This window comes from Hemitrygon akajei, chromosome 32, assembly GCF_048418815.1.
Source record: "Hemitrygon akajei chromosome 32, sHemAka1.3, whole genome shotgun sequence".
Taxonomy (NCBI): domain Eukaryota; kingdom Metazoa; phylum Chordata; class Chondrichthyes; order Myliobatiformes; family Dasyatidae; genus Hemitrygon; species Hemitrygon akajei.
In genome coordinates, this window is record NC_133155.1 from 21,258,085 (window position 1) to 21,278,370 (window position 20,286).

Sequence of the window (20,286 nt, forward strand, 5' to 3'; positions counted from 1 at the left end):
GCTTTAGCATATCTAGAGCAACACACACAAAATGCTGGAGGAACTCAGCAGGTCAGGCAGCATCTACGGAAGTGAACAAACAGTTGGCATTTCTGGCTGAGACCCTTCACCATGACTGGAAGCGGAAAGAGCCAGACGAGAAGGCGGGGGGGGGGGGGGGGAGGGGGTCCAGCATATTTAACCTTTACCTCCTAATTTTGGCACGCAACTTATATATGGCTTGTTCAGTCTGCCACGTTAAGGTGATGATGGCAGTCTATATAAATTTCTCCCAAAGGCAACTAATTTTGGAACTTGGATCTCAAAGATCCACGTAATGTATCTTGTGGTACAGCTACATAAACAGCTGGAGCACGTTGACATGCATTATTTTGTTTCTCGCTTTATGAATGGACATTTATTGAGAGTCCTAACTGGGATGCCCCGGAACTGCTTGCAGGTGTCTCCAGTACCCTTCAGTTGCTTAAGATGACATGGAGTGTTGGCTTCTTTCTTCCAGCAGTGAGCTGCTGAGCTACTACCTGAAGAGATGAGTCAGCAGAGACGTGACTGGCAGCATTTTGATGGTAGGGATGATTGACAATACACAGGGAGTACTGGCGCAAAATGGGACAAACATTTCCATTTGAGTGTCAGTTCCCAGAATGTCTTCAGAGACACCGTATACTTACTGTATCTGCTCGAAGAGCAAAGGCAGGCATGGGTTTAGAGGTTTGGGCTGCATTTCCCATTTGCTGCTCGATATGGCTTAGTCACTGGAAAATAGTAGGCGGGCGACCTTTTGGGCTGAGATCCTTCCTCAGCAATGAGAGGGTAGGGGGAAGATGCCAGAATAAAAAGGTGTGGGGATGGGGTAAGGAGGCTAGCTGGAAGATGATCGGTGAAGACGGGAGGATGGGAAAGGACAAGGACTGGAGAATGAAAGAATCTAATAGCAGAGCAGAGTGGACAATAGGAGGAAGGGAAGGTGGAGGGGACCCAGAGGGAAGTAATAGCCAGATGAGAAGAAGTAAAAGGTCAGAGTGGGTGATAGAGGAAGGGGGGAATTTAGTTCACTGGAAGGACATGAGTATTAAAAGTTACATTAAATAAGGGGTGGTGGGTGGAGGTATATCTCTACCAACGGAGATGTAAGGCGCTTCTTCCCTCTACTGGCCTGCAGGTCACCCTTGGGGAGGGTGTAGCACTTGCTTAACCCCTCCAATCAAAGTCACATGAATCCTTGGGAGCAGGTGGTGCACGGCCGTACAGCAGCTGGTGCACATCACAAGTCCTGGTTATGCCACCACTGAGGTCAGGCAGACAATCTCTGAAGTGTACTGAAAATGGCTAGAGTCACGCTTGTAAAGACACTGCCTAGAAGAAGGCAATGGCAAACCATTTCTGTAGAAAAGTTTTCCAAGAACTATCATGGGCATGGAAAGACCATGATCACCTATGTCATACAACACAGCACCTAACAAATGAATGAAATTAAATAAATAGTGCAAAAAGAGAAAAACGAGGTAATATGACATAGGGACATAGGGTTCAACATCCATTCAGACAGAGAGGAAGAAGTTATTCCTGAATCAGTAAGTGTGTGCCTTTAGGCTCTTGTATCTCCTTCCTGATGGTAGCAATCAGAAGAGGGTATGTCCTGGTTGATGGGGTCCTTAATGACGGAATCTGCCTTTTTGAGGGGTTGCTCCTTGAAAATATCCTCAATGCTGAACCTGTGTAGTAATATCTATAAACATATTATTTTGTGTGTGTTGTTTGATGTTTTGAGATGTTGTCCCAAGACCCCAGAGTTTTCATGTTGTATCCCATATGTATTTACCATCCCATTCCCCTGTGCTGCCACCTTCAGGGAGTTTTTGGAAGTTCCATCCGCCACTGCTCCACGAACTTCCCAGCTGAACAATGTCAATCCAGAGCCTGACTATTCTCCTCAGCGCCAACAACACCATCAATTTGCATGAATGTTCTCAATATCTGAATATTGTAACGAAGAGAAATCATATGTACGATTTGTACAGATGTAAACAAGATATACTGATATACTGAGAAATTTTTGATATCTTCTTGGATGCCCTGTCTGGAAACCTTGTAAGTGATTACCAATGTCTGAGCACCATTATGTGGAGTATCTCTCAATCAGCCCAGTCTGACTGTGAGTCTCCTTTTACTTTGAGCCCTTATGCACATCCTTGGTTGCCTGGGAAAAGTTCTTGCTTTTGATGTACTAGCTTCAGACAGCTGCCCAGGGCCAAATGAAGAAACACTGATCTAACTGGCACTGAGGTACAGGTTAAAAATAAACCAAAGATTTAAGGATTAGCTTTATTTGTCACATGTGCATCAAAACAGTCAGGGAAATTTAATTTGTTTTCTTCAAATCGAATCAGCAAAGATTGTGCCCAAAAGTGTTGCTGCATTTTCAGCACCAGTGCAGCATACCCACAATTCACTAACCCTAACCGTACACCTCTGGAATGTGGGAGGAAACCAGAGCACTGGAGGGAAACCAACATGGTCACCAGGAGAAAATACCAACTCCTTACAGAGAGTGGTGGGAATTGAGCCCAACCTTTTCAAATCTTTTTATTATTATTATTATTATTCAAAAATAACACAGGTACATCGAAGTAACAACACTTCCAATGCCTCAACAAAAAAGGTAGTACTACACTGTACATTGTAGTAACTGCTATACTACCATGCTGACCCCAGAGCCATGGTGGAAAGTGAATTAATGCCTTTGTGATGATGCCATCAGTGTCCTGAAACCAGCACATAAGATGACCTCTCAGGGGACAAGATGCCATTGGCACGCAAGTATTGCTACTTGGTTTCAGCCTCCTGAGCCAGACATGAGTAATAGGCTTCATCTTCCCTTATTTGAAACATACTTCACTTTCCTCTCCTAAGAGATTCCATTACCTGCAGCCCTTTGTCACCTCCCAGTTTCTGTTGCTATTCCCACTCTCGTCTCACCTATACCTTCACTTGAATCGACCTGTTGCTTAATAGCTCTTGATCTCCCACCCACCCTCTTCCCTTCAGCATTCAAACTGGTGAACTCACCGCTCTCTTTCAGTCCAGATGAAGACCCTTTGCATGAAGCATTGACTTCCTTCACTTGGATCAACCTGTTGCTTGCTAGCTCTTGATCTACCCTCCCCCTCCGACCCACCCTCTTCCCTTTCCACATTTTAAACTGGTGACCTCACCACTATCTTTCAGTTCAGATGAACAGTCTCGCCACAAAGCATCAACTTCCCGTTTCACTCCAATGATGCCTTTAGACATATTGAGTTCCTCCAGCACCTTGCCTGTCACTCCATGGTACACAGGTGTCATTTTCAATTATCTCCTCTCAGTCAGCTCTTTGCCTAACCTGAGTTAGAGTCTGCTTGTGACTAAGACTTAGGTAGGGATAAGGATGTGAGGACTAGAGGGATGGTCAGGACCTCCCTTATACAGCAGAGTAATAAGTTCACTCATGCCAAATTGATCAGCTAATATGTGTTATCCTCCTATTCACAGAACCTGCTAACACATGGTATCTCGAATATGCAGGAATTAGTTGTTTGTACATAACAGCCCTATATCCAATGACAGCATTTATCTGCTCACAGTCAGTATCCCTCTACTGAAGTGGAGATGTCAAGAAGCTCAAACTGGTCCCACCTGGCACTAACTGTGTAGAAGTTGAAGCACATTGTGTGGCATCTCTGTGAAACCACTGCCTGAACCATTTGGTGATTGATGACAGAACTGCCCCAGTGTCCTGGAAATGAAATCCATGCAAACTCCAGAATAGTGGTCATGGTCTCTACATTGCTTCATATGAGAGCTCACAGATGCGCCCTTCTCCATGTGATTTCATGTCATAGAAAGCATGGACCTAAAGACAATCTAACCATCAGCCTTCTTATCGAAGCACTGCAAGCATCCATGTCCAATGCGCCAACCCAACCTAACTGAGCTTGTGCATACCAAGTCTCCACATCTTATATCGGTGCTCCAGGTCTCTCGTCCAATGACATGCCCCCCTTAAGATCTATCTTGATCACCTCCTGCCATGCCAGCATCTAACCATTGTTCTAACAGTTCCTGCTGTTAGGGCATATTCCGGAATTAGGGTAAATAGCAAACAGTAACTTCTGCCACTAACTTCAGCAGCCAATCTTTAGACCTGAATGTGGATTGTAGATTGAATTTAAAATGCAGCCCTGCTTCCTGGAGCTGTGGATGGGAGTAAATTGAAAAAAACAGACAATGCTGATTAACGTACGTTTTGTGTGTCTGGAATATGGGTGAGAAGGGTGTGAACATTATATGCAATTCAAAGGAAGCATTGTAGATACATTCTAAATATAGATATGTCCTTTGATTTTTTGCACATAAAATGTAATGTAATATTGGATCAGACAGGCCTCTTCCTCTGTAAGTGTCTCATTATGATTCCCGCTGCTTGTTTTTGTTGAATGAAACACTTCTATATCCATTAGTTTCAGCATCTTTTTGGCGACTTTGTTCACAGTACAACACCCGCCCTGCCCATTGTTGTTCTAATGATAGTGAACTCGAACCAGGGATCACAGCCTCTTTAATGCTTGTAATTATGTAAAGGTTGTTAACGTGCGGTAAATGAAATTTATTTTGTTTAACTGCTTTTATCTATAGTTTTATGCCCGTTAAATCAACTTGAAGGGTTTGAGACTTGTTCACCTAACCTGTTCAATGAGGGATTGGGGCTCAGTGGACAGAGACCTCCAAATTTGGAAGCAGTCAGCCTGGAAGAGCGCAGACTTGCTTCAGCTGGTAAATCCAGGCAGCAGCTTGAGTTCTGGATCTTAGTATGAGCAGATTAATGTTGCACAAAGTCAAATCCAGCTGAAGGCTGTTAGTATTGAAATCTTGTTCATGCAAAATTATCGAAGCATTAATTGGTTCTCTTGAAGTTCTTCACTTCTTCACGTTGCTTTAGGAATGTTTATTTGATTTAGGGATTTATAAGCAGAGTAATTGAGCAAATCAGTGTTAAAGCAAGGAGTATTTATTCCAGCAAATAGTGTCAAATAATGTCAATCAAACAAAAATAACCATTTGATGTTTGATAACTAAGAAACTTACAAATTAATGCATTAATTACCAAGAGCAGATGGCCTGTAAATACTTTGAAACAATGCGATATGCCGTTTTGTCTCTCCTGTTCTGTATTTAACTTTCAGAAGCCTTCATTGTTGGAAGGCTGCCTGTTTACAAGGTGGTCTTAGGCATCGTCCACTATTGTTATTCACACTTAGCAAACTTTCCGTGGAATCACTCCCTCTGTGATTCCCTTGTCCATTCATCCCTTCCAGCACTTACCCCTGCAAGCAGCTGAAGTGCTACTCTTGCCCATTCAACTATCTATCCCTGCAAGTGGCCAAAGAGCTACACCTGCCCTTTCACCTTCACCCTTCTGTCCTTCCAGGTGAGGCAACATCTTACCTGATAATCTTCTGGGGTTATCTATTGTGTCCAGTGTTCCCGATGTGGCCTCCTCTACACTGGGCAACCATTTTGTTGAGCACTTCCACTCCATCTGCCAAAAGCACAACTTTCTAGTGGCAAAACATTTTAATTCTGATTCCCATTTCTGTTCCGACATGTCGGTCCATGGCCACCTTTTGTGCCACGATGAGGTCACCCTCAGGGTGGAAGAGCAGCATCTTATATCCTATCTGGTAGCCTCCAAACTGATGGTAGGAATGTCGATTTCTCCTTCCAGTAGAAAAATTCCTTCCCTCTCCCCTCATTTTCTATTCATCTCTCTGGCCTCTTACCTCTTCTCTTTACCTGCCTATCACCTCCTCTAGATCCATAACTCTCTTTTCTTCCATGGTCCACTTACCTCTCATTTCAGATTTCTTCCTTTTCAGCCTTTTACTCGTCCTATCCATCTGGCTTCACCTATTACCTTCTAGCTATCCTCCTTCCCTTCCCCCACCTTTCTATTCTGACTTCTTTTCCCTTACTTTCCAGTCCTGTAGAAAGGTCTCAGCCTAAAACGTCGACTGTTTATTCATCTCCATTGCTACTGCCTGGCCTGCTGAGCTCCCCTATCATTTTGTGTGTTGCTTTGGTAAACTTTTTTTTTATCTGCTCTGTAAACGCCCAAGGAGAAAGGATGAAATCCCAGCAAAAGGGCTTTTCAAATATGCCATTCTCATGAAAAATTCAATACCTGAAAATTAGGCTGAACAAATGAAAATTGGTGTCAGAAGGAAAGATGGGCCTGGTTGAGTTTACCTGTAACTGACATTGCCGGGGAGAACCATCAGGGTATCTGTTATTGACTCTTCAATTTTTCTATCAGAGTGGAATGTCTAAGGCGGTGACAAACTGGAGACCAGGTGTTGATGGATTTGGTCCCCAATTTTACTTTACATTGAGCTGTTAATCAGCTTCCACTGGGGACATTTAAAACTAGTTCACTATTTTGTGTGCTGTGAGCGGTCGAAAATGTTGCTAGGTATCTGGAGGCAGGGCTCAGGATATGGTACTTGAGGCCTAGTTGCCACTTGTCACTCACTCTGCTTTGCAGTATAATTCCTGGTTTTGAAAGCTCAGCTCAGCCAGACTTCCATATCAGGTTAGTGAAGATGGGCAGTCAGTGTAGGCAATAAGCTTGGAATGCAGGTTCAAGACCAGGATCCAACCCCAATGACATTTTAAGATGTCTTTAATTTCCCATCAGTCAAATATTTTATGACATATTTATTATGGATCAAGGGAGAAAAATGGTTACATTTTAAAAATATCTTCACTAATAAACCAGAACCCATATACCAATTATAATAAAACTGATTTTAATTCTGCAGTCTGAAGAATAAGACAAGAATTTGAATAAATAGAGGCAGTCGGTATAAAAGGACCTTTGTCATAGAGTCATAGAAAAGTGCAACATAGAAACAGGCCTTTCAGCCCATCTGGTTTGTGCAGAGGCATTTCAACTGCCTACTCACATTGACCTGCACTAGGACCACAGCCCTCTATACCCTTAACATCCATTATCTATCCAAACTCCTCCTAAGCCATGAAATTAAGCTTCCATGCACCACTTGTGCTGGCAGCTCGTTCCACAATCTCACGACACTCTGAGGCAATCTCCCTTCATGTTCCCCTTAAACTTTTCACCCTTCACCCTTAACCTTTGACCTCGAGCTGTTGCCCCATCCAACCTCAGTGGAAAATACAATGAATAAACAAATATTAAATGAGAATTTAATACATTATTTGACCAAAAGCATTTCCTCTCTCTATGGGTCACTAAAAATAACTTTGGTACTATAACTTGCAAATGAAATGTCAATTTCCCATGGAAATAATGCAAAATTGGAATTTGCATCCTTAGTGATCAGTTTGGCAAAGCATATATGAGAATTTTATTCCATTGTTTTCCCCTGGTATCTAGTTTGTGACTTCAAGGTATTAAAGTACCTTATCATAATATCACAACAATAGTGGGACAAATAAGTCATCAATATTAACTTCCATCTAGCAAGCAGTACAAAATACTAAGGACAAACTACCAAGCACACGTAAAACAAGCACAATTTCAATTCTTGCTTTTAAAAAAAAACTACTTAATTTTCCTTTGTAAGATGCACAATGTAAATTCTGCAAGTAGAACTGGCATATTCTTGAAGTCATGAAAACCAAGTGAAGAGTTAAAACAAAACAGGAGCTGGTCCTTATGAGGGTGCGTTAGCGTGAAGAATCATAAAAGAAAGAATAAGTTGCATTTTCACATCTCTTGAAAACATCAGATTTTTTCTGACATGCATGTCTTTAGTTCTAAAGCAGAATAATTGTCATGCAGACAAACATGACAGTCAATTACACCGAGTGAAATCCGAGATGAACAGCTGGGTAAACTAATATTTTGGTCTTTGAGGCAAAGGGGGACATGATCTTGCAAACTGAAAAATTAACTCTGTTCTTGTAATAGTGGACTATCACAACATCAAAACAAATAAACATTTTTTAAATTTTCTGTACTGAATAACTGGACTGGAAGAAAAATTAAACTAGTATATTTGTTAGAAGAAATAAAGAATAAACTAGAATATTGGTTTTCAACTTCAGCTTAATTTGCATACTTCAAGAGCTTAACCTTTTCCCCCACTGTCCCTTCCTGTCATTATCCAGAAAACAAATAGCTCTGTATTATCCAAAGGGATACATTGGCAACGATGGTCCAGTTGGTTGCTCATACTCTAAGGCAGGATATTTCACACTCAAATGTTACCATAGAGACTCGATCACGACAACCTTTCAGAGACGTTCTCTTTCAGATGACATCGTAAACAGAATGTCATAAACTATCTGTTCTCCTAGTTCTTATGAGACTGTAGTGAAGCAAAAATTATTGATTTCAGTCAAATTCTTTTCTCTCACACAATTACCAAAATATTTGTGGGAGTTTGCAGTGTGCAAAGAAGCTCACAGTGATTCCTTTCTAACAGCAACAATATTTCATTGCTCCAAAGACTTTAAAAAAGTCCTTAAAATGGAAGGTGTGATACAAATCCCAGTCTTTTTGCCTCTGCCCCTCCCTTTGATATTTTTCAAAATATCACTGCAGTCCTGCGGCCTTCATCTTCATGCATAAGCAGGGACTTACTTTCACTTTATGTTTTTTTAATGAATACATTGAGCAATATGGGGTCACACTCTCTGATCCTGAAAATTCACTGATACTTCTTTAAAGAGTTCCTATGTGCATTCCATTAAAAAGTCTTACAATAATCTTAGACGTTTAAATCAATTTGGTTAAGCAATTCCCAATTCTTTGAAGTCAGTGCTCTTGAAATTATGTACCAACTTTCCTTTACATTCACTGTTTCTGAACTTTAGACCATATGAAATATGATTATTCTGCAATGGGCACCACTTTGGACATTGGATTTTCACTGGGGGGGTAACCACCAATTTCTGTGTCACAATGCAATTGAGATAACACAACCCCCACCCCACCCCCATCACACAATTTCTTTCTCCTCCCTCATCTGCTCCATCTGGTCATCAGCCAAAACACTCCCACTGGATCCTCCCCCTATTCTGTTCCCAGCAACAACTTCCTTTATTTGGTTCCATGTAGCACTTTCTTTTCCTACTAGATTCCATCACCTGCAGCCCTTTGTAACTTTTGTCTTTCACCTCCCAGTCTGTTGTTATCTCCACTCTTCCCTCCTGTCACCCTTCCACCTATCACTTGCCAGTTCTTGCTCCAGCCTTCCCTATCTTCCCTTTATACTGGCTATCTCGCCTCTACTCTTTCAGTCGAGAGGAAAGTTCTCGACCCAAAACGCTGACAATCCATTTCCCTTTGCAGAATCTGCTCGACCCACTGACTTCCTCCAACAGCTCAGATTCTACTATCAATTGTTGAACTGCCTTTTGTTCTTTAAGACTTGCCCCAAGTAAGTGACTCAGAATCTACTATTAGTTGTTGTACTGTCTTTTGGTAAACACTTGAGGCTCAACAGCTAATTATTTCCCAAAACCCTTCTTTAGTTTTGGGTAATCCATGAAACTTTTAAAGCAATTTTATGAATTTGCTTATTTATTTATTCTTCACATTCTTGGTAATTTATCAGTTTTATAAGGATAACGACGACCTAGGCCAGGCATGTTTATATAAATGTCTCTATAACTTCACCAGACTTATAACTCAATCCCCAATAAACTGCAGGAAGTGTTTATGAGCAGCAAGAATTTGACGGATCAGGTGGATTGCGATAATTGAACTCATCTGGAAGCACACAGATTAGTGCTGCGTGCATCCAGGCTGGATGGATCAAAACAATTGATCACACTAATCCCCTCCTAACATCAGTTCCATAAAGGAGCACAGAAGAACACCCAGTTAGTGAGCTTTCCAATGACACAGATAAATCTATATTAGAGACTCTTGAAGTAACTGGTAGCAGAAGGTACAATTTTCTACCCTTGCAATACTTTTTCTTATTTTCCGCCACTGTGCACAATACCTGTGAAGATAGCCTTGAATCCCAACATACTGTTGGTCTCATCAGTCTGGAATTTCAGCCACATCTGATTGCTCGTACTCACAATGAGGTCAGGAACATTTGTGCCTGTCAACCTGCCAGGCAGAAAATCAGAAAACCTGATTAGTACAATCTGACTTCATTTCAAATGTCAGAAAATTAAACAGAATTCACATGATGAAAGACTCTCAGATGTCACAGAAAGTGAAGTATAATTGAAAAGTGAAGCTGATGATGATGTGAAGAATTAATTAATCCAATTATCCAAAGGTGAATAATTCAGCAGCTGCCTTTAGTTGCCTCTGAATGCAATGTCCCCAAAGTTCTCAACCAAATATTCAGAGTTACAAAGCAGAAGGTTTCAACGGCTGAGGGGAATTTCTGCAGTTTCTTTTCTTTCGAGTTTTGGTCATGTTGGCTTGCCTGCCTCAGCATCATAAAGAAAAGTAAGTGAATAGATTTCAGTGACATGGAATTGCACATGGCCCTGTATTGGAAATGGTGTATCCAAGGAGTGGTACCTCAGGAAGGCAGCATCCATCATTAAGGAGCCCCCACCCCCAACAGTCCACTCAGGACATGCCCTCTCCTCCTTGTTACCATCAGGAAGGAGATACAGGACCCTGAAGGCACACTCTCAGCAATTCACAAACAGCTTCTTCCCCTTTGCCATCTGGTTTCTAAATGGACATCAAACCCATGAACTTTACCTCACTAATTTTTACTTATCTCTGTTTTTGCACTACTTATTTTAACTTAACTATTTAAGATACATGTATAGTTTATTTTTCTATATTTACCATGTACTGCTGACAAATTCCACAACATTTCCCAGTGATATTAAACCTGATTCTGATTCTGAAAATGGTGCAGCTGAGATACTAAAAAGCGATGAGAGAATAAGCTGGTGTCTTGTGTATGTTGCTTTACATAAAATTAGTGCTCAGTACACCTCCTGAGTTCACCAGTATAAAAATAACAACATTAATCTTGAGGATGTGTGACATAACTGAGAATGTTATGTGCACATTATCTTCAGTACAACTTGCTGCTCCAGTGACACACTATGAAAACTGGAAACCAAAATAATCAATTTCACTTCAATGGTGATCTCAGAACCAGACAGCTGGGCAAGCAACGGGAGCCTCATTCTCTTCCACTAATTGGAGCTGCATTAAATAAAAGTAATTTTTACAGCTAACTGACTGCTTGCTGACAGTGAACACGCCACTCTGCAGGAGACGCTGGAACAGACACAAAGGCCCTTCAATGTAAATCAAAATGCATAAATTAGAAATTCAGTTGCATTTCTTTTTCCAATGTGAAGCAATTGATTTTTTTTTTGCAAACTGAAACATGATAATGACGATTTTTGGTTAATTTCACAACACCTCAAAAATTTAGCTGGGCACGTTCTGGTAAACCTGATGTGATTTCTAGGTCAGGCCCCCAAGGGACGGTATTATGTTTTGTGCAGCTTTCTTATTGGAGGATGGTGGGTGAACCTAGATTACATTGTCATGGAGGAGTGCCAGAAAAATATTGGTCTTACTGACCAGGCTGCCAGCTCTGTACCTAATTGACTTAACAACATCTTTGCTCCTCTCATAACTATCTGCTTAGCAGGCTCCCTCCACACCCTCCCAATCAGCTAGTTATTTTATTTATTGAGATAAAGCATGGAATAGGCCTTTCCAGTTCTTCAAGCTGTGCTGCCCGGCAACCCTCGCCCAATCACAGAACAATTTACAATAAGCCAATAACCTACCCAACAGTACATCTTTGGACAGTGGAAGGAATCCAGAGCACCTGGAAGAAATCCATGAGGTCATGGGCGGGGACCTACAAGCTCCTTATAGGCTGCGGTGAGAATTGAACCCAGGTCGCTGGTATTGAAAAGCATTGTGCTACTATGTTACCATGCTACCATTCCTGGTTCCAATTTTTCCACCCCTGCTGCCTTCGGTCTTCCCCATTGAATTCTAAATACGTGACAGCTCTTCCCACCACATAATACCTCAAAATGTCGGTCATAACTGCAACTCTACCCCAATGATCTCCTTCACAAACTTCAGTGTTCTGTCCTTGACGTCCTTCACACATGTGACTGTCATCAACACAACCAAACCAATCCCCTTCCCCATGCTAAGCTCTGATGTCCACCCTCCATCTGACACATGCCATGGCACGAGCCCAATGTGGTCAGTCACCTTGAACTTCCAAGTCCATCCTTCAGTCTGGAATTATGCAACTTGTCCTGGGTGGGTCAATCGTGAAACGGTTGCCAACACAGTCTTCCTGTACCACTCCTTCATGCACTTTAAATGCACCCAGTAATTTCCAGGAAGGCATTTTCATGTGTGGAAAAATACTTCATAAAAGTAGTTTGGTCACTTCAGTAATCTGTCCACTCTCCACTAGCCCTATGATCTTGCCCAATCCCTCCTCATCCCTATAACACATTCCATGATCTCAGAACATTCTCAGCTCTGGATGGCCACTTGAGGCAGTTCCTTTCAACTGGACTGAGCTTGCACTGATTTGCCCATGTGTTCCCCCAGATAACTAACTAGAAGCTAGAATTATCTCCATAATTACTAAAGTTGATTTGGTGTCATTTTCACATTAATGCACTTGGTAGAATAAAGTTTAACAACTTCAGCCTGCAGTTATTTTGGTCTCAGGGGGTTGCTATTGTGACCTCACAAATATTATTTGACATCTGTTACACTATAATTGATGTTGGAAACACATCTACACATAAAGTTCCAATTATCTAATTAAGCAGCAAGCAATGATCCAGAAGGAGGTAACAACCCATTTCTTTTTGTACCCGGCAGTAAATTTTTTCCTCATTTTCAATTGAACCTATTTGTATATTGCCTTGCATTAAATTTTAAGTGAACGAGCACAATCAAATACAAAAAAAATCTGAAAAATCTACTTGTAATAAGTATTCCTCAAAAAACTCTTCCCTTGAATGTCTCCAATGAAAGGGTGCAGCAACAGCTCAGCAGAATCTCATGATGATTCACCTGAACAGGGAAAGACCTCCTCTTTCAGAGCAGGGTGGACTTCTAATGCAACATTTTGAATTATGTACAGTAAAGAAACACTTTAGTCCAATTTAGTTTGAAATTCCTCCCTACTTCATGCTGTTTCGGCCAACTCGTTCTGTGTTATGTGATGGGAATGCTGCATAATAAAAACACCACATCTGAAGACACTCTTGGAGAGGATGGGCCCATACTTACACATGGAGCACTGTTTTTGGTTCTCCAGGCTGCCCGCCATCGCCGATGGTTAGTGTATCGTAACCTCTTTCCAATTCAAATTCGTCAAAAGTAAGCCTGATGACCTGTTGGGGATGGAAGTTGAGACATTCATAAAAGCTCAGGTAGAAACAAATCATGAAAAAACAATAAGCAGACAGCGTCAAATCTGGTTATTAACTATCAGGAGTAGTTTAACGGCAGAATGAGCAGAACTCCATTAATCCAGCACACATGGGACTTAAGTGCTGCCAGACTTACAGGTTTACCAGAGTACTGGATGTTAATCTAATTAACACACCTACACACATTTAATTCACTTCTTTTAAGACATTACACAGAATAATGATAATGACCTTTTCAGTGAGCTTGTTAACTTTGAAGGGAAAGAAAGAAACAGGAGAAGGCAAGGCTTGTGGGAGTACTAGGACTAGGGTCCTGGCATTTTAGACGATACTTGGGCATCAGCACTTGGTAAGTGAGATGTCAAACTGTTGGACTCTGGATTATCAGAGATTTACTCTGTTTATCAACATTAGCAGCATTTTTTTAACCTTTCAGTTTGATGTTAATTTGATCTATACTTTAGAAGTGGGTTAAGTCCCCTTCCCCTCTTAACATCAATTCGACTTGCAACTAAACTTTTGTGAAAAATCTGTTTGCTATAGGAAATTAGAGCGCTGCCAGCAGGAATTACAGAATCTGCAATTTTAAATCAGGATGCCATGTCAGTCCAAATTGTTATCATACAGGAGAGCCCATACAGGTGCAGTACATTCACTTGTCTTCAGTAGTATGAGGCCTGTTTCATTCTGAATTAAAAGAAAACTCCATCAGCAGGAGTCAGGTCATCATGTCTGACAATAGGAACCAACATCAATCAGGAACTCTTCAGTTTACCTGATCTCAACCATCTCCTCAATAATGAATTCGAACCAAATCATAAGCTTGGACCTCACAAGACCATCACTGCCCTTCAAACATGATCATGACCACCAACAGCTCATTGCAATTTCCTTGCTTATGGCTCCAACCCAACTCTGGAGGTCCTCATTCTCCATATTTTCCCATCATTATCCTCCCTCAATCATTACGAGACCTCTACCTTCCTCAGCTTGAAATACAAAGCTCACGACCATTAAGTGGATGGAGAGAAAGAATTCTCCACTCAAACTCACTTGACTATTGGAAGATCAGTATAAGGCCTACTTCCTAACATAAAAAAGAAGAACTTTGAATGTCAGATCTTTGGAAACAAAAACACCATAAATGGTGTTTAATGTATTTTCAGACGTCTGAAAGTTTTTGCCTATACTAAAATATATCATGGAGATTTTGCATAATGAATACATTTTTTCTGATGCTGCATACATATATGATATATTCTGCTTCAAATTCACTTCTATTAGGCCCACTATAGCCAGCGTTTTAGAAAGGTTCTCATCTCACACAAAGCTAGGTTCAAAACCGTTGCTTCTTTCATGCTCTTGTTGCCTCTGTTACCTCAGACTACAACCAGCACAAAGTTATATTTAGGAAAGTCCTGAGGTCAAATTTCTGCTCAGAAGATTGACAAGCCGTGTGCGTACTGCACAAATCTTGAGAAGTCCGTTCTTTCCTCTCAAGACTCCGCAGCTCATCTGGATATCGGTAGATTCAAAATGTACTGATTCAGTGAAGCAACATTTAGTCTCGCTAATCAAATAAAGTGTTTTGTATTTTAAAGTATTCTTCATGATCCCAAAGTGAAGTGCTGTATGCTTAGTGCAATTTTAAATTGGTTTAATACAGAAATGCATTTGCGTCAGAGCATGCAGTATTGTGTGCAACAGATCAGAAGTAACTTATAAAAAGCATGTGCTAAGAAATTCATACATAGTCACTATGCAAATGCACAAAATAGTTGTGTCAGTGCATCATACTCCAGCTCTAAGATTTTAACTGAAGTATCTTTAAAGTGGATGCAGCAGGATGTTCAGCCACAGGGATGAATTTCAAGACTTCACTAACAACTTCGACAGATTTTCCGAACTAATGAATGTTACATACCACCAGCAGCTGACTACAATCAAGTGCTTGAGATACTACATGATGCCGTCTACGAACAAGAAACGGTTCATCCTGACACATTTCAAATCATTGTCAGAGCCTTCACCTAGGCTTGTCTGAGGAGAACCCAGCCTAGTTACCATCAGCGTATAACCTGTAGCACTGGAGGTCCCAATGCATTAGACCAATATTATATTAATATAAGGAATGCCTGGCTTTCCTTGCCCAGACTGCACTTCAGTAAACTGGATCACTTGGCAGTCCTTCTCCTGCCTGCATACAGGCACAGGCTAAAGAGCAAAGCTCTAGAGATTAGGAAAACAAAGAGAGGGTTGCAGGAGGCAGAGAAGCACATATGGGTTACTTCGAGTCTCTGGATTGGGCCATATTCGAAGACTCATTTGGGGATCTGAATGAATACACCATGGTCATCATGGAGCATGAAAACTGTTGTAGATAAGTGTGTCCCTACAAAATCATTCAGAGTCTTCCCCAGCTAGATGCCATGGATGAACCATGAGATCCACAATCTGCTGAGAGCCAGATCAAAGGCATTCAAGTCTGGTGACCAAGGAAGCCGCAAAAGATCCAGGTAAAATCTCTGGAAATCCATCTCACTGGCCAAGTGGCAATTCCAGATTAAACTTAAATCAATTAAGGCTGCTTGACAGTTAACCTCTCACTTTGGCAGTCAGAGGTGTCCACCTGCTTCAAGCAGGCTTCAGTTATACCAGTGCCTAAGAAGAGTGTGGTGATCTGCCTTAATAACAATCACAAGGTAGCACTTACATCCACAGTGATGAAGTGATTTGAGAGTTTAGTTCTGTAACACAGCAACTCTGCCTGAGAAGTGACTTAGATCCATTCCAATTTGGCTACTGGAGCAACAGGTCCATGGAACCATAAGACCATAAGACATAGGAGCAGAATTAGGCCATTGAACCCATCATCTTCTTTACCATTCCATTATGGCTGAACCCAGATCCCGCTCAACCTGATACACCTGCCTTCTCTCCATATGTTTTGATGCCCTGACTGGTCAGGAAAAGATCAACTTCTGCCTTAAATATACCCACGGATTTGGCCTCCACCACAGTCTGTGGCAGAGCATTCCACAGATTCACTACTCTCTGGCCTAAAATAAAATCCTCCTTACATCTGTTCTAAAAGGTCACCCCTCAATTTTCAGCCTGTGTCCTGTAGTCCTGGACACCCTAACCATAGACAATAGACAATAGACAGTAGGTGCAGGAGTAGGCCATTTGGCCCTTCTAGCCAGCACCACCATTCACTGTGATCATGGCTGATCATATACAATCAGTACCCTGTTCCTGCCCTTTCCCCATATCCCTTGACCCCGCTATCTATAAGAGCTCTATCTAACTCTCTCTTGAATGCATCCAGAGACTTGGCCTCCACTGCCTTCTGGGGCAGAGCATTCCACATATCCACCACTCTCTGGGTGAAAAAGTTTGTCCGCATCTCTGTTCTAATTGGCCTACCACTTATTCTTAAACTGTGGCCTCTAGTTCTGGACTGACCCATCAGCGGGAACATGCTTCCTGCCTCCAGCGTGTCCAATCCCTTAATAATCTTATATGTTTCAATCAGATCCCCTCTCATCCTTCTAAATTCCAGTGTATACAAGCCCAGTCGCTCCAATCTTTCAACATATGACAGTCCCGCCATTCCGGGAATTAACCTTGTGAACCTACGCTGCACTCCCTCAATAGCAAGAATGTCGTTCCTCAAATTTGGAGACCAAAACTGCACACAATACTCCAGGTGGGGTCTCACCAGAGCCCTGTACAGCTGCAGAAGGACCTCTTTACTCCTATACTCAATTCCTCTTGTTATAAAAGCCAGCATGCCATTAGCTTTCTTAACTGCCTGCTGTACCTGCATGCTTGCTTTCATTGACTGATGTACAAGAACACCTAGATCTCGTTGTACTTCCCCTTTTCCTAACTTGACTCCATTTAGATAGTAATCTGCCTTCCTGTTCTTGCCACCAAAGTGGATAACCTCACATTTATCCACATTAAATATCATAGGAAACATTTTCTCCACATCCACCCTATCTAGTCCTTTCAACATTCCGTATGTTTCATTAAGATCCCCTCATATTCTTTTTAAGTTTCAGTGAGTGCAGGCCCAAAGCTGCCAAACACTCCTCATATGTTAACCCCTTCATTCCAGAAATCATACATGTGAACCTCCTCTGGACCACAGGTTCGCAGCAGATATCATCTCATTGGCTCTGCACTCAACCCTGGAACACCTGAATATCAAATATGGATATATCAGGATGTTCTTTATTGACTACAGCATTCAATATCATCATCCCGTCAAAACTAATTAATAATCTCCAAGGCCATGACTTCAATACCTCCTTCTGCAACTGGATCCTCGATTTCCTCATTTGCAGACCCCAGTCAGTTTGGGTTGGCAACAACATCTCCTCCACAATCTCCATCAGCACAGGTGCTCCCCAAAGCTTTGTGCCTAGCTCCCTGCTCTACTCGCTTTACACTTCTGACTGTGTGACCAAGCAGAGCTCCAATGCCATATTCAAGTTTGCTGATGACACCACTGTCGTTGGCCAAATCAATGCTGATGAATCAATATATAGGAGGGAGATTGAAAATCTGACTGAGTAATTCGATAACAACAACCTCTTTCTCAATGTCAGCAAGACCAAGGAGCTGATTATTGACTTCAGGAGAAGGAAACCAGAGGTCTGTGACCCTGTCCTCACTGTAGGATCAGAGTTGGAGAGGGACAGCAACTTTAAAGTCCTTGGTGTTATTATTTCAGAGGACCTGTCCTGGGCCCAGCCTGTACGTGAAATTAGGACCCAAACTGCTGTGTGTCCTCCCTCTCTGCAATGCTGAGGCTGTGGGACTGCCCCTGGCTGCTGCGCTTCATGACTGCGAACTTTGTGGTGATTTTTCCCGCTAATATGTTGAACCAAGGCTTTGGGCCTACTCCGGGCTGCTCCAGAGATTTAGGTACGAGGAGTTAATTTGGTTTTGAATGCTGTTGTTGTCGCTCGCTTCCATTGTTTGAATGATTTGAGCTTTTTTTCTCTTTCTCTGTTCGCATTTGGGGGGGGGTGGGGGTTAGTCTTTTTTTAAAAAATGGGTTCTTTCACATTTCTTGCTTTTGTAGCTGCCTGTAAGCAAACAAATCTCAAGGTTGTATAATTTATACATTCTTTGCTAATGAATGTACTTGGAATATATGTACTTTAATAATAAATTTACTTTGAACTTTATTTCCATTAGTGCTCCAGCTCACCTGAGATTTACTTTTTATACAGAATAGTAGTATAACTGTGGTCCGTTCCTTCACAAATTAAGAAGAAAATTATGTTTAAAAAGGTTTTAAAATGAGTATATTGGCATCTATGTGGCCAAAATAAAATGTCTGGAGGACAGAGTGGGAACTTGTTCCTATCCTTTGGGGATAATCCTATCCAATTCAATTTAGTCCTGTGGTAATATCCATCCATGTTTCGCTGACTTCAATAAACTGAATGCTCTACAGCTTATGGCTTTTACATTTTTATACATTTAGACCCAGCAATCAAAAGCAGATTTCTCTTTTATTTTGAAGTATCTGTATTGATCTGCATAGGAATACATTCAGCAGATACTTGCCAGTGGTGATTAACAGATCACAACAGTATTGTAGGAGTAGAACAGGAGTCAGAGGGGAATAGTACTCTTCCATCACATTTCTTTTTAGTCAAGTGTAAGATGGTGATTTTTACATAAAATTAAACTATGTTTTTTTTGTGTCAGATTGCCTGTAGAAAACAATACAACCGTGTGCAATCCCCTGGCATCTGAAACAAAAAATAAATTACTGAGATATTGCTAATTAATTGACAGAACTATTTCTGGTCATGGTCAATTAGGTCTATTTTGAAAAGGGAGCTGTCCAACTTCCCCATTGGTTATTTAATAACCTTCATCTTATTCAGTTCCCTTGGAAGTGGACAAAAGCATCATTGCTAATATCACAGGCCAATATCTAATCATTAGCAAGGATGGTATTTCAGCCACCAAAAACACTGCAGTGCACTTGTAATCAAATTAATGCATCCTTTGAAAAAATTTGTTCAAAAGTTTACAGCTAAATCAAACATTAAATTACAGAACAGCTACTCAGGTGAGGCATCCAATTCATTCAGTGGCAAACATAGTGCATAGTGTGTGAGAGCATAACTGGTGTGTGTGTTTGTGTTTCTGAGCGTTAACATATTGGACCACGTATCCTGGGCTTAATATGTCAACACATTTACAAAGACGGCACAACAGCACAGCTATATTTCATTAAGTGTTTGAGGAAACTTGGTACGACACCAGAGACTGTCACATAATTCGACAGATATACCATGGAGAGCGTTCTAACTGACATGGAGGGGGTAAATGTGCAGGATTGGAAAAAAACACTGCAGAAAATAGCGAACTTAGCTAGCTCCATTATAGTCGCTAGCCTCCCCAGCTTTATCAACCTGATAAATCACACTCAACATTTTAGGAACAGCTTCCTCCCTTCTACCATCAGATTTCTGTTCACCCAACATTAAAGACCTCCATCATTCAGGATATGCTTTCTTCTCTTTGCTACCATCAAGGAGGAGGTAGATCAACCTGATGACACACGCCCAACATTTTAGGAACAGCTTCTTCCCTTCTACCATCAGATTTCTGTGTAGGCAATGAACCCGTGTACACTGTCTTAATACATTTTTGCTCTCTTTTTTAATTAATTAATTAATTAATTTTAAAAATGTATTTCTTGCTGTAATTTATAGTTTATTTGTTAGTATTATGTAATGCAAAGTACTGCCATTAAAAAACAACAAATTTCTGGACACGACATCTTTGCGAACAACTCTCAAATAG

At 41.3% G+C, this 20,286-nt stretch overlaps 1 protein-coding gene across 1 annotated transcript in view; it reads right to left on the reverse strand.

The window, feature by feature from the left end:
* csmd2 (CUB and Sushi multiple domains 2) overlaps positions 1-20,286 on the reverse strand; it is an 896,539-nt gene that overhangs the window by 511,010 nt on the left and 365,243 nt on the right. Inside the window, exons 7-8 of the mRNA XM_073034487.1 lie at positions 13,304-13,407; positions 10,032-10,144 (exon numbers count right to left, since the gene is read on the reverse strand). Coding sequence (XP_072890588.1) covers positions 10,032-10,144; positions 13,304-13,407 — 217 coding nt within the window. The remainder of the gene's footprint in view (positions 1-10,031; positions 10,145-13,303; positions 13,408-20,286) is intronic.